We start from the raw sequence: 15,000 nt of genomic DNA on the forward strand, positions 1-15,000 counted from the left end.
AGTCTTTCCTGGCACTGTGCAATGCATGTGACACCGCGTCCTACAGTATGGGTGTACAGTATGTATAGTAGGGGCATCTCACAAATCTGGACATCTCAGCGTCCAGCACCTGCATGTCAATGGCTCGGTATACTGTACTAGATGTACGACTTCCATGTCATGCACATAGTGGCGAGTGCAATGATTGGTCATATACAGACATATGCACGGTACACAATACAATTTGACACTTTAACAGTGTTAAATGAACACTGGAGATGTGGCCGTGTGTACAGCTATACAGAACCCTGTTCTAGACAGCTACAAAACACAAACACTTTACAAGAGACATTTCATGTAGTGTATTATTCACTGTTCTCAGTGTGTGCTTGTTTCTCCTGTGATTTCCACCGTGCCTGTGATCCAAGTGTCTGTCTGTCTGCCGTAAATCTCCCAAACACACTCTCAATGGACTATGCAAGTGTGTGTGTGTGTGTGTGTGTGTGTGTGTGTGTGTGTGTGTGTGTCTGTCTGTGTTAGAGAGAGAGAGAGAGAGAGACAGGGGTCCAGTGGGTGATAATCACAGCGTGCAGGCCTGTCTGGCTTATCACCTACTGTCAGCCCTTCTCCTTTTCGCTGTACGTGTGTGCGCTTACACACGCACGCACGCGCGCACACACACACACACACACACACACACACACACACACACACACTCCCGCGCGCCCGCGCACACACACCTCTTGCCAGTAGAAGAAGAAGAAGAAGAAGTAAACACTCATTTGAATAAAACTTGAGCTTCAGCGTCTGGGCTTTGAACAAGAGGGGTTATTTTTCCTTCATGTCGTCATGCTCGTGTGTCTCTCCGGCTCTCCGCGTGCGACCGCACATGCATGCGTGCACTCGTGAGAAGCGAGGCAGAGGGAGACACACAGGGCTGAAAGTGAATGAGGGGAATGGATGGGGATACAGAAGGGGCTATGTGGAGAGGGAGAGAGAGAGAGAGAGAGAGATAGAGCACGGGAGAGGAGAGGAGAGACAGATAGGTGGACAGCACAAAAACGAGGAGTGAGCGAGGTGGGGGGGGGGGCACAGGAGGAGGGGGGAAAAGGCAGTCGTCAATATAATAAGCAGCTTACAGCCAGTCTCTCTGCACCTCCCAGTGCAGACATCACCGCTCTCGTTCTCTTACCCTCCATCTCTCTCTCTCTCTCTGTCTCTCTCTGTCTCTCACCCTGCTCCGCTCCGCCAGGATTAGCTCAAGCAAGCTGGATTTAATAATGCCTATTGATAAAACGTCCAACTATTCCTATTCTCCATTAAAAAATAAAAACAGGCCTGCTCTGCCTTGACCCAGCAAAACAGCACGCACACGCGCGCACACACGCACACGCACACACACACACACACACACACACACACACACACACACACACACACACACACACACAGCCAGAGTGGCTCTGCATTTGGAGAGAAACATGCATATACCTAAAACGTTTCAACTTGTCTATATATATGTGACTGTAATAACAAACGTTATTCGTGACAAAATGTCACCATTAGTGCTAAAATGGTATGTACTTTTTGTCTGTTGTTGTCTGTTTTGTTACTTTTTCCAGTCAGATATGGATTGGGACTGTTACCTCAATGTTGGATTGGGACTGTTACTTCAATGACTGACAAAAAAAATCACACCCGTGTGAAGTGAGGGACGCTCTTATTATCATACATTGTCTGATGAATTGAAAACGGTTATGAACAAGTCTTTGTCATATAGTTCCGTCCACAAAGTAGCAGTTTTTGTATTGACTACAATCAATCAATACGTCACCATACCGTACATCATTCTGACCAATCACGACTTTTCAGCCTTCACTTTTATCTTCAATGTTTGTGTTTACACACAAAGCTGGGCATAGGAGGGGCTAACGACCCTCAAAAATAGAGAGACATTAAAAAAGTGAGAGGGAGGGAGTGCAGTAATAGTAATAAAGCTTTGTAAAGCATATGTGAATTTGATGGTTAATCCCTGAGTCCAATAACATTAACAGCACAGGGTGAGAGGAGTGAGTGTGTGTGTGTGTGTGTGTGTGTGTGTGTGTGTGTGTGTGTGTGTGTGTGCGCACACGCGCATGATGTGTGTGTGTCTGCGTGCACATTTGATAAATATGGGCATACAGGTACAGTATACACAGTTGTAAGTAAGTGGGACCATACATCTGTGAGTGCGTGCGCGAGAGCGTGCGTGGATGTGTGCGTGCGTGCGTGGATGTGTGCGTGCGTGCGTGCGTTGGTAGATGTGTGTGTGTGTGTGTGTGTGTGTGTGCGTGCGTGCGCCAGGTGTGTGTGGTCCAGGTCGAGGTGCACTGAAGGAAATGAACGGATCAGGAGAAGAGAGCAGATTACTCTTCCTAAGGATAATGAAATTATTTCTCACCTTCAATTACTAGATGAGGCTGGAAAGCAGCACTGTGTGTGTGTGTGTGTGTGTGCGTGCGTGTGTGCGTGTGTGCGTGTGTGTGTGTGTGTGTGTGTGTGTGCGTGTGTGTGCGGTTTAGCTCAAAATAGAGCAAGTCTTTCCAACTATTACCATTACCAATATGCAGTTACTCACATACAGGTTGTGTGCGCACGTTTATGCCTGTGCACGCACACGCACACGCACACACACACACACACACACAGGTTTGTGAATACTCCGGGGGTCGTCACATTATATTCTGAATCTCTAATATACCGGTATATATATATATATATATATTTTTTTTTTTCTGCAACTCAATGGATGGAAAATAGAATTTAAGAATTGACATAGGCCTATATGTACTGTACATGTATTTTCTCTATTACTAAGGTTATTGTAGCTGTAGATTTGTATTTACAGCAAAAAGGTTGAAAACCCCTGTTTTTTTAGTACTAGGTATATAGACCCCTGGGGGGATCCCGGTCAAAAAACGTACAGTATTACAGTGTTTTAAGTGGTCAATATGAGCAGAATGAAAACACAGATGAAGCTTAAATTCCAACAGTATACTCCGATAGATAGATCACAGAACACAGGATGGAGGGATTGGCTGGAGGAGGGCGGAGAGAAGAAATGGAAAACGAGAGAGAGAGTGGAGGAAGGTATATGAGAAAAGAACAGGATGAAGGAATCAGAGAGAGAGAGAGTGAATGGCAGGAGATGGGGAAGGAGGAGGAGTAGATGGAGTGACCGAGTGAGTCTTAAGGACATGTGAGAGAGAGAGAGAGAGAGAGAGAGAGAGAGAGAGAGAGAGAGAGAGGGGAGAAGCACAAAACAACTGAAGAAGCGATGGAAAGAGGTGAAGGGTTGCATGCACCAAAAGAATGAGAGAGAGAGAGTGTCAAGATGAGGTTAAGTGGGGTGTGATGTTGCATGCGGGCGCACGCACGCACACACACACACATGCGCGCACACACACACACACACACACACACACACACACACACACACCCCTCCCGATTGTACACATATCTACCTACTGTATCTTTCTCTTTGAATATTATACTATGCATACTGTTCATAGGTCCAGACCAACTGTCTCTATACTGTGTCTGTCTGTCTCACATTCTTTCTCTCAACCTCTCACCCTGCACACACTTCGGCCCAAAGCGCGTGTGTGTGCATGTGTGTGTGTGTGTGTGTGTCTGTGTGTGCACGATACACACGGCAGCCCTCTTCGGCGGTGATCTGTCTCCCACATTAAGCGAAGGCTTCAGATAATTCCTAAGCCTCCTCCATGGTCGATCCAATAAGGGATAAGGCCCTCGGCTGGCCATGATCAACTGACAATCTGTCCTCTCACACGCCTACTTTAGCTGAGGCTCGGATTACTGCCCACCAGCACAGTGCACACACAACGGCACCGGGCGCTATGCAACCGTGTGTGTGTGTGTGCATGAGTGGGGAAGGCTGCACATAGTACAGTATATGTGTGTGGAAGGGTGCACATGAGAAAGTATACAACAGTATGTGGTGGTTGGCGCGTATGGGGAGTGAACCGTGTCAAAAAATACATGCATACTCAAATGTTTTACTTGAGTGAACGGCACAATCTAGATACGAGTTATACGAGTAAAAGTCTGGTATTCAAATTTTACTATTATAGCCTGGCCAAACATATGGATCAGGATATGGCCGAGGCCATCCTCCAGAATCTGGGGCTGTGTCTAGCAAAGGTACCTATGGGTGCTATTCAGAACCCATAGAGACCATTTTGAGATTGAGGAAGAAACATGCTGGACTCCTCTGTACATGTTCTGAACGGAGCTCTGGACGGGAGCCACGCATGCCAAGCAAGACTTCACTGCCTGTCCTGGGACAGACGAGGCCAGTGAGCGAGGTATGGAGTCCAGGACTTCACTGCCTGTCCTGGGACAGACGAGGCCAGTGAGCGAGGTATGGAGTCCAGGACTTCACTGCCTGTCCTGGGACAGACGAGGCCAGTGAGCGAGGTATGGAGTCCAGGACTTCACTGCCTGTCCTGGGACAGACGAGGCCAGTGAGCGAGGTATGGAGTCCAGGACTTCACTGCCTGTCCTGGGACAGACGAGGCCAGTGAGCGAGGTATGGAGTCCAGGACTTCACTGCCTGTCCTGGGACAGACGAGGCCAGTGAGCGAGGTATGGAGTCCAGGACTTCACTGCCTGTCCTGGGACAGACGAGGCCAGTGAGCGAGGTATGGAGTCCAGCAGCGTGTCGGCATGCACGCCTTTATCCCATGATTTGAGCTGAACCTCATGGGTCGTCAAAATGACTCATCACCAGTCTGGTGTGTCACCGCGCCTCTCGGTCCGAGTCTGCGCACAGTAGAGTATACCCAGCCATCTATGTAATAATGAATTGCATTTTTATAGCGCTTGTCCAAGTGCTCAAAGCGCTTTACAATGTTCATTCATTCATACATTGGGAGGTGAAGCACCAATGGTGGCGAGCTCACACCGACCGACTCATTGGAGGCAATGTAGGGTTCAGTGTCTTGCCCATGGACACTTTGACATGTGGACAGGAGGAGCCGGGATTCGAACCTCCGACCCACGGATCATTGGACGACCTGCTCTACCTCCTGAGCTACACAGCCGCCCACGTATGTGGCTTGTTTAAAAAAGTATGAACCTTTCTCACCATGGAAACGATTAAATAATTGCAAAGGATCTCAAATAATTGCGATGTGGCGATTATGTAATAATTGTGACAGGACTAGAATTGTTGGTTTGAGCCACAAAAATTACTTTCATCATTCACTTAAAAATTAAAATAATCACACCCGTGTCTGCTCCTTCACTTTTCCGTCCTCACTTTTGTCTTCAATGTTTGTGTTTACAGTACAAACCCGGAAAGCATGGGTTATCCCATTATGGCCGGGAACCCCTTTTGGTGTTTTAACTATTGAAAAATAGCAGATCTACAAGCTCATAGCGCGGCACAGAGTGCCACGCTATGAACTTGTAGGTCAGTCTGCTATTTTTGAAAAATCGTGATAATGTGCCTCAAATCTTTACACGTATAGCATGCCGTGATAGACATCTACATTCTGGTCACCAGAGTCTGCCAGGGAGACACTCCTTTTCCATCGCAATGGACTCATTTTAACACACATAAATATGTGTGCATGAACAGTCTTTCTCTCCCACACACACACACACGTGCTCACGCACACACGCGCTCACGCACACACGCGCGCGCGGGGTGCAGTACTCTGATAAGCGTGGCCCCTCTCCTTTCTCTCTCTCTGAGCAAACATGGTTTTGGATTAGGCGTGTTATAATGAGAGAGCGGGGGTCTATCTGCGCGCCATGCCTGCCATTGTGGCCCCCCGCTCCTCTCCGAAGGGGGCCGGGGCCAATCTTTACTCTGCTATTTATCCCCCCTCCTCTGATAGCTTACTTATCTAGCTGCAGAATGCCAGGGCTGACCGTCTGACCGCCTGTCTGTCTGTCTGTCTGTCTGTCTGTCTTTCTGACCGCCTGTTTGACTGGCGTGCATGTCTGTCCGTCTTTCTGCTTGCGAGTGGGACTCTGGTGTGTCTGACCGAGTCTGGTCCGTGACTCTGGCTCTCTGCCCGCCCACACACAAACCTGTCGGTCTCCATGTCGTGTTGAATCCCATGTGTTATGAGGAGGGGGTATATATATATATATATATATATATCTGGATGTGGGGTGCTGGTGGGAAGGAAGGGGCCACAGAAAATGACAGAGGCTGGTGCTGACGAGATGAGACAGGGGGAGCGAAACACGGAGAAGGTGGGGGGGGGGGGGGGTCAGGGAGAGATGGATGGATGGATGGATGGGGCACAAAAGGAGGAGAGGGTCATATGGAAGGGCAGAGAGACAAACATATAAGGCCGGTGCTAAAAGAGAAAGCGTGATAAAGAGAGTGGTGGTGGTGATCGATCAAGGGAGAGAATTAAGTCTGGAGAGAGAGAGAGAGAGAGAGAGAGAGAGAGAGAGAGAGAGAGAGAGAGAGTTTGATGTGTGTCTAATAGACATATCAGCCTGTGGTGTGGGGGCTTAGCGAAGAGAAGATGCAGGGCTTTGCAGGACTTCATTCATTGATTAGCATAGGGAGGAGTGGCACGGGCTTGTGACAACCATATGAGATTATGCCCCCCCCCCCACACACACACACACACACACACACACACACACACGGACACACACAGATCATAGATTGCCCCGTGCTAGATTGCATCTCTATTTCTCTGTCTCTATACTTCCGTGCGAAAAAGCAAAGGATGTGAAATTACAGGGTTGTCACACCTGCAGCCATGACTATCTAGTTATATGGCTGAATGTTAATGCAAATAAATAAATAAATAAACAATTTGCATAGAGAGCTATAGACAGAAAATGGCTGTGGGAGGGGGGGCGCGAGGAGGGGGTGGGGGGGGGTTGAAATAGAGAGAGGTTAACGATGCTCTGACATTAAAGGAGGATTGACAGGGCAAAGGGGCAGGAAGAGAGCATGGGGAGGAGAGATGAGAGATGAAGGTATGAGGAGGACGACAGGGAGGAAGAGAGGTTAGAGGAAAGAGTGGCTGATGAGAGGTTTGTCAACAGGAAGAAACGGTGTAAGAAAAGATGTCTGCCTGCCATTTTTTATACTTATAATAGTGGTACGGTATACAGCATGCAAACATACAAGTGATTGTGTAAAAGTATTGCTGTGTGCGTGTGCATGTGCATAATTGTGTGTGCGTGTGCGCGCATGTGTAAGTGTGTGTGTGTGTGTGTGTGTGTGTGTGTGTGTGTGCGCACGCGCGCGACTGTGTGTGCGGTGTGTGTATGAAGCTGAAAAATACTTTTGTGATGATGAATGCTGCAGATTCAATCCACATTTTATGGAGAAGCTTTGGGTCAACAAGTTGGAAATATGTTAAATAAAAACGACAATTGTTTGAACCAATATGTGCATCAATAGGCCTAATACATCAGGCAATTAGAATACAGTTACTGTACGACAAGTGTATGATAATCGGCATCGGTCAATTTGTCAATTTGAACAAATAATCGGATATCTGTCAAAATCGGCAGATATCCGTCAGAGGAACCATTTTGTTTGGTCAACTCCATTTACCCATGCCTTTCCATGCACATGTATACATGGACCATAGGCTACATTCATGCTTCCACACACACTTGAATTGCCTTGGTGGTTGGTTGGTTGGTTATGTATAGTTTTGCCAGGGTTTGACTCTGTCTGTTGACAGTATTCCCTCTGCCTCCCTCACACCAGACGAGATCAATTGTCCAGATGAAAACAAGTGGAATTGGATTTCTCAACTAGAGGTGTGGTTATGGATGCATTGGTTTCACCTCCCATGGCTTCAGTGTCTATTATGTGTGTGTGGCGACAGGCGACCTATACCATAATCTGCTCTATACTCTAATCTGTACCGGCCTCTATTCCTCTGACACTGTCATCTACACTGTGTGTGTGTGTGTGTGTGTGTGTGTGTGTGTGTGTGTGTGTGTGTGTGTGTGTGTGTGTGTGTGTGTGTGTGTGTGTGTGTGCGCGTGCGTGCGTGCGTGCGTGCGTGTGTGTGTGTGTGTGTGCGTGCGTGCGTGTAAGGAGAGCTATAGAAGGGGGTGACAGCAAACAACCAGTTTGACAACCACAGCTAATCTTACAAAGCGCTGATTGATAAACACCAGACCTTGTATGCATGCCAAAAGGAACCACAACAGTAAATGTTTTTGCTCATATACTGTACTGTATATCAGGGGTTCTTTTTTTAACTGGGGACACACGGAAATGTCTCGCGACCCACGCCCCGCCCCCCTCCCCACCACCAATACAAACTGAATGCAAAGATAACCTTAATAATAGAGAAAATATATCATAAATGAATACTGAAACAAGATATAATCATTAAGGAAAGTTTATGCATGCACCACGTACTCTTAATTTACATTTTCCAGCCATTCAGTTGCAACAAAGAAATAAATAAAGTTTTCTTTTCCCCCTCTCCACAAGGTGGGGCAGTGCACCAAAGCATTGTGGTCATTGTAGGAATTCAGCTATCCAGTCAAACACAGACTTAACTAGAACTGCACTCTGTCGAGTGCCTACGTACTTGCTTGTTGCAAACAAGTAGGCCTGGCCTACTAGTGCGCAAGCAGAGCGCGCAAGTACTGTCGACCACTACAAACTGTCAAATCTCAGCTTCTCTGTGAAAGAACGTTTGAAATTTCGATGGTGACGTATATGTCGATCAGTGATTGCCCCCATGTATACATGTGCAGTATGTAATCTGACACCACTGCCATATCAAGCACAAGTAGTCATTACTCATATGCATGAGTGGCGGCTTTCGATGGTGACGTATATGTGTGTACATATCAGTGTCGGGTGGATTAAAGGAAATGCCTCTATGTGTATGTAATTTGTAAGTTGATTAGCGGTATACTGTGGTTACTTTGCACCCCTTTTGATGCGTATGTATCGTCCCAGCATATGACGTCAGGGTATAACTAGCTCTCAATGATGACGTAATAAAGATGTGGATTAAAGGACCCAATGCCAGGGTGTAATTGGTTTTCAATGGTGACGTAATGACGATATGTTTTAGTGTCGGGAGGATTAAAGGTAATGCTCCTATGTATACATGTATGTAATCTGGCACCACTGCCGTATCAGGCACAAGTAGTCATTACGTCATATGCTGGGACGGCGCATACGCATCGAACATCGTCCTGGACGAAACTAGTACTTGCGCGCTCTGCTTGCGCAAGTAATTATTTTGCTGGCCATAGCTTTTTGAGGGGCGCTAGCCCCTCCTATGTCCAGCTTTTGGTGTGATGTGCACAACCTACTTAAACATTAAAATGCCATTGACAATGAATGGACAATTTTGAGTGTACATTGATGACGAAGGTGAGGACTCAAATTGTGATTGGCCGGAATGAGACGATGTATGATGATGTACGATGACAAGAGCACCCCTCACTTCACACAGGTGTGATCTTTATATTTTAAGTCCAAGAGGTTGTGATCACTGAAACCTAAGCTTGCCCACATTTAGATCCACATGATTCAAATAATGTCGTTTCTCTAAAATATTTGTAATTCATCTTCAATGAAAGTTTGACGGAAAAAAGATGTCAATAAAAAATGAAAAAAAACACAAAGGTCTCCACCTTTGCAGTCATTTTCCTCTCCTACTGCCAGTACTTCTGTCTTACAAACATCCGTTTCCTGAAATCATCTTCTGTAACTGTCCTTTTTGTTTTGTCCAAAGTATCTCTTTGTTGTCTCTCTACATTCATTCCTGATGGAAATCAACTGCTCAAAGAAGTTACGTCTATTCTTAGAGACCTTCTCATTTGCAGCCGTGTCTGCCCGTGGCACAGTTCAGGTGGTCGTCTCCATTGCCCTCAATAATGCTGCTTAGTTCTCGCCGGTGGGTCGATCACTAGAATCTCCATTTGTTCCGTCATGATTTCCATTAGTTCCGTTTCATGAGCCGGAACTTGTTCTTTGTCGTCGTCGTCCGGGCCGTCGTCGTCTTTGCAACTAGTAGTCATGGCTTCCAGTTCCCACCGGATGTCGTGCGGGAGCGCCGACGTCTCCAGGCGGTGCCCGATGACCACTAGCTTGCACAGCGTCCTCAGACTAGGACTCAGGTCTATGATGTACAGGTCGGACAGCTTGGCGTCGTCTCCGTGATCCTCGACGGCCCTCGGAACGGACGTGTATCTGTATCCTCCGAAGAGGACGGTGCGATCTCCCACCAGGCAACAGCCCATCATATACATCCACGGACACGGCCCTCTGCCCTTGTACTCGACCTTCCGCCAGGAGCACGTCTCCGGATTGAACTTCCACAGGTCGTTGAAGGTCTTGACCAGTTGCCAATTCTTGCCACCGAATATGTACAGCTCGTTGTTGTAAGCAAAGGCCGAGTGTAACGCGCGGCCTTCCGGGATGACCTGTGCGGAAGGCGTGCTCAGCCAGCAATTGGTGTCCGTGTCGAACACTCTGATGTTGTTGTCCTGGTCCCCGTGGCCCCCGAACACATACATCTTAGTCCCGATGATGGTGGCAGAGTGATAGAATGACACCGGCGCTGGAGTGCCTCTGGTGTTGATTAAAGACCAGATCATCGAGGTGGTGTCCAACTTGTAGATGTCGTTAGTGCATCCAGTCAGCTGGTCGGTGTATCCTCCAAAGATATACATAGCCTTCCCCAAGATGCAGGCCGAGTGGCCAAACCTCACCACTGGAACACACCCGGACACCATGGTCTTGAACCATCTGTGGGTGTTGACGTCAAACGCATAAAGCACGTTAGTGTACTCGGTCGTGGACGTACTTCCCCCCCAGATGTAGATGATGTTCTCTATCAGTACGGCGGTGTGGCTGTGGCGCCTGGAGGGAACCTCCAGAAGTCCCCAGCTTTTGGTTGTCACCGCGGGCAACTTCGTCCAGCGCAAAGACACTGTGTTGAAGACGTACACGTCAATCCTCTTGGGGGTCTTACTGGTCTCCCCGTCGCAGCCACCAAACGAGTAAACCTTGTGCCCCACTGCCACAGCAGCATGGTCGTAGTCTCTCTCTGGTCCTCCTTTCAAATGCAGCGTCCAGCGCAACATATCACACGGCGGCACCAGGGTTCATCAAACTGAATTCACGGAGGGTTACTCTGTAGAAGAATGGAGTCCTGCTGCGCGAGCCACCTCTTATATATTCCTACATTGGCACAGGTGTCACGCAAAGCCGGGCCAATCGGTCATTGGTCGTGTTTTGACCAACCTGGAAGTGATTGTCCTCCATTTCCACGCCAGCCTCGCTCGTGGCTGCAGTGGAACTGCCAATCGGACGATCATTATGCTTAGTGCGACCTCGAATTAATGTTTTATTAAGCTCCCAACGTCGTACTTTATCCCATTCTGAGAGCTAAAAACCACTAATGACATGAGGATACTAATGTACTGTAGGCTGTTTCTACCATGGGAGGCCTATGGAGGCCAGCGCCAGAAGCTAAAATAAGGTAAAAAAAGATGGATTGATGCTCTTTAATCAAATCTCGTGATCTTGTGAATGGCCAAGATGGTAATAACAGCTTTTCTATTCGGGTCAGAGAGATTCCGTGTTGATCACATGACTATTGAGATAGTGTATACTGATTTGCGAGATGTATGAATAAAATGTGTACGAGTAATCTACAGAAATGGCCTCATGGTGGCGCTATAACCAGCAGACGTGAAAAATGCAAGGCAAAGGCTCATCGTTGGCATCCAGGGACTCAGTGTGTGTGTGTGCACAGTTTGGCATTGACCGGGCCAACGGTGCCGGCGACTAGCTGTACACAGACGGGCGGGCACTGGTGGAGACGATTAAGTCATATTATGGTGAGTTCAACTGCATTACAAAAAACATGCTATTTACCCTGAGAGCATGACAGAGAGGTGTGTGTGTGTGTGTGTGTGTGTGTGTGTGTGTGTGTGTGTGTGTGTGTGTGCGTGTGTGCATGCGAGAGATATTGAAAGAGATTGAGAGATCATGGGAGAAAGATAGAGACAAAGAAAGAGAGAGGACTTGAGTGAATTGTCGACTCGAACGTACGCCCCAATCACAGTGAAAGCTCCGGACAACGACAGGCCTCTGGAAGCCAATGGCGTTCACCCCCATGGGGAATGGAAAGGCACTGGGCCGCGTCTTTCTCTCCGTCGCCATTGAACTCTCATCGTCCACATCCGGCTCCTTCTCTTCTTCTCCCTCTCTCTCTCTCTCTCTCTCTCTCTCTCAGATTGACACTGAAGGTTTGCAGCCAAGGTGTGGCCCGGCCTTTCTGAGCAAAATTGCCGCAACTCAGGAACGCGGTGCACATTTCTGTGAAACTTTGCGCGCGCATTTTCACTACGTTGAGAGGAACATTCCCTCATAGTATTAAAAATACATTATAGAATAGCACATACAGTACACTGTATACTTGATTCAGAAGCAGCATGACGCATCATCAACCTTGGACTGTTTTTCTTCGTGATCCTTTCATGATAAATCATACCTACAACACACAACAACAAGTCTACTGTAAGTCATTGCCTATATTGGCTATTAACTGCTACTGTAGTTCTATGATCACTCAGTGCCAAACAATGCACGCCCCAAACAAATACCTAACCTTCTTCTAGTTCTTCCCGTGCCTCCATTGAGTCAGAGAAGGTCTTTTCTGTGGGCAAACGGGAGAAGGCGTCTGTCGGCACGAGAGGTCATAAACTGACAGTGGGGAGGCGTGGGCGGCTATAGTGCAGCCGTCCGCCGCTGTGTACTGTGCTCTCGCACAATCGCTGGATTGTGACGAATCGACGATGTATTTATTTTCTTAAAGGACACGATTCGTATACAGAAAGGCAGGTATAAAATGCTACTTGCTTTCAGCCGTCGTGGGTTCTCCTTGGAGTGGGTCTATTGTCCCGACGTGCACAAAAGCGAGTCGCGAGTCGCTCATACAGCCCCGCCGAAACATAATGCAAACTGACCCCTGGGTTCACTGACTATTTCCACAAGGACTAACCTCCATCATCACTGGTCAATGCAAAGGAGTTGCGAGTGTGTCTGTGCGTGCATGACACGAGAAAAATAAACGTGTCCTCCTCCCCTCTGATGTGTGCGTGCATGTGTGCACGCGTGTTTGTCACTAGATTGCTAATAAAGCCATCCCGCAGAGAGCATGGCACTGTAATTATAGGAACAGATGGTTTGTTTAATATTTCATAATATGGAAATGGGGATTTATCAAAGTGGGTTGCATCACACAAATCGGTATATAAACATTATCTCTATAGTCAAGTGATCAAGACGGATCTGTCTGATTTTCCATATTCCATTCCGTTCCACACTCTTAGTCTTAACCCATTTCAGTAGAACATGTTGACAGTTTCACATATCTTGGACTCACTCTGGACAAGAGACTTATAGGTTTGATCAACACATCACATCTATCCATTCACATTTCCGGCAAAGACTCCATGTCACCTGTAAGTTAAGTTGCCAGTCATCTTCTGATATTACTGTACCAAAAGCATTATCCAACCTGTTCTGTTGTATTGTTGTCTAGCATGATTCTACATGCCTATGAAGCCAAAACTACACACCAACGGGTCGCCATGCAACTCCTTGCAACCAAACGCTTGCGAGTATAGACCCATGTAGATTGTAGACCCATGTTGTTGCAAGCATCCATTGAATTGAACTAATCGAATCAATTCGGTTCGACTTGCGTCTACATGCATCTACGTACATGGGTCTACATGGGTCTACATGGGTCTACTCGCAACAGGACATGCGGCTGGGACGAACGCTGGAACCATTTTGTTGCGTCTCGACCCATTGGTGTGGTTTGGGCTTTACAGAAACAAAACTTTTCAGTATTACTCGTATTGCTTCCGAGATCATGGAACTTCGAGAGAGAGAGAGAGAGAGAGAGACACAGAGAGAGAGACATCACTTCACTCTTCAGTTGGGATCTAGTTGGTTACAACACAGACATTATTAACTGTATGTAGAGTGGAATGGACTGACTACATTGAACTGGACTGTAATTGACAGCAGACAGATAGACAATGGCCCTCTGCCAGAACTGGGCATGAGTGGAAGGGAGGGACGTGGAAGTGTGTGCGTGCGCGCGCACACACACACACACACACGGTCAGTAATTGAGTGGGAGGGATAAGCTCTCTTCATTCTTTCTGTCTGCCTGTCCACTTTCTCTCTCTCCCCCCCCCCACACACACACACACACACACACACACGCATCAGTCACTCCATCATCACCCGACAAGACCAATTTGTTGCCCCGTGTTACCAGCACAAACTGGGACAAAGTCAGCTGTCAATCAGGCAGCTGAGGTACGTCATTGGCTCGCTGGTTGCCAGTGGTTACAAATTGTATTGCTTAGTTAAAGAGCTGATTTACTCCCAAGGAAGCCAGGGAGCAGCACTTAGTGAACGCATGCACACGCACACACACACACACACACACACACACACACACACACACACACACACACACACACACACACACACACACACACACACACACACACACACACACACACACACACACACACACACACACACACACACACACACACACACACACACACACACACACACACACACACACACACACACACACACACACACACACACACACACACACCCTATATTTTCTAGGGACAAAGACATGCATGCCTTTTTCACCAAGACAAACTCTCTATCACGCTCACACCGTCTTGAATAAAGAAAGAACAGCCACAGAGATAGGAAATAAAAATGCATTGGTGCCCCATATCAGACAAAACAGAACAACGCTGTGATAAACTGGTAGAGAGAGAGAGAGAGAGAGAGAGAGAGAGAGAGAGAGGGAGAGAGAGGTGAGGGAGAGTCTGATAGACAGCCATAGAGAGAGTGATAGAAAGAGAAACGGAATGGAGACTGAGATGTGAACTGTGAAAGGCATGATATTATCCATTCATTTTAAACAGGGG

The 15,000-nt window shown here is 47.4% G+C and overlaps 2 protein-coding genes across 3 annotated transcripts in view; both read right to left on the bottom strand.

The window, feature by feature from the left end:
- The window catches only part of camkmt (calmodulin-lysine N-methyltransferase), a 121,399-nt gene that overhangs the window by 36,966 nt on the left and 69,433 nt on the right, over positions 1-15,000 (bottom strand). The gene's annotated exons all lie outside the window — the stretch shown is intronic.
- Positions 9,883-11,100, bottom strand: LOC308328291 (kelch domain-containing protein 3-like; the record flags this gene model as incomplete). The annotated part of the gene is made up of 1 exon (XM_080782060.1): positions 9,883-11,100. The coding sequence occupies one exon, from the start codon at positions 11,098-11,100 to the stop codon at positions 9,883-9,885; it is 1,218 nt and encodes a 405-aa protein (XP_080638186.1).

Source organism: Protomyctophum bolini (assembly GCF_963924005.1).
Source record: "Protomyctophum bolini genome assembly, chromosome: 14".
Lineage (NCBI taxonomy): Eukaryota > Metazoa > Chordata > Actinopteri > Myctophiformes > Myctophidae > Protomyctophum > Protomyctophum bolini.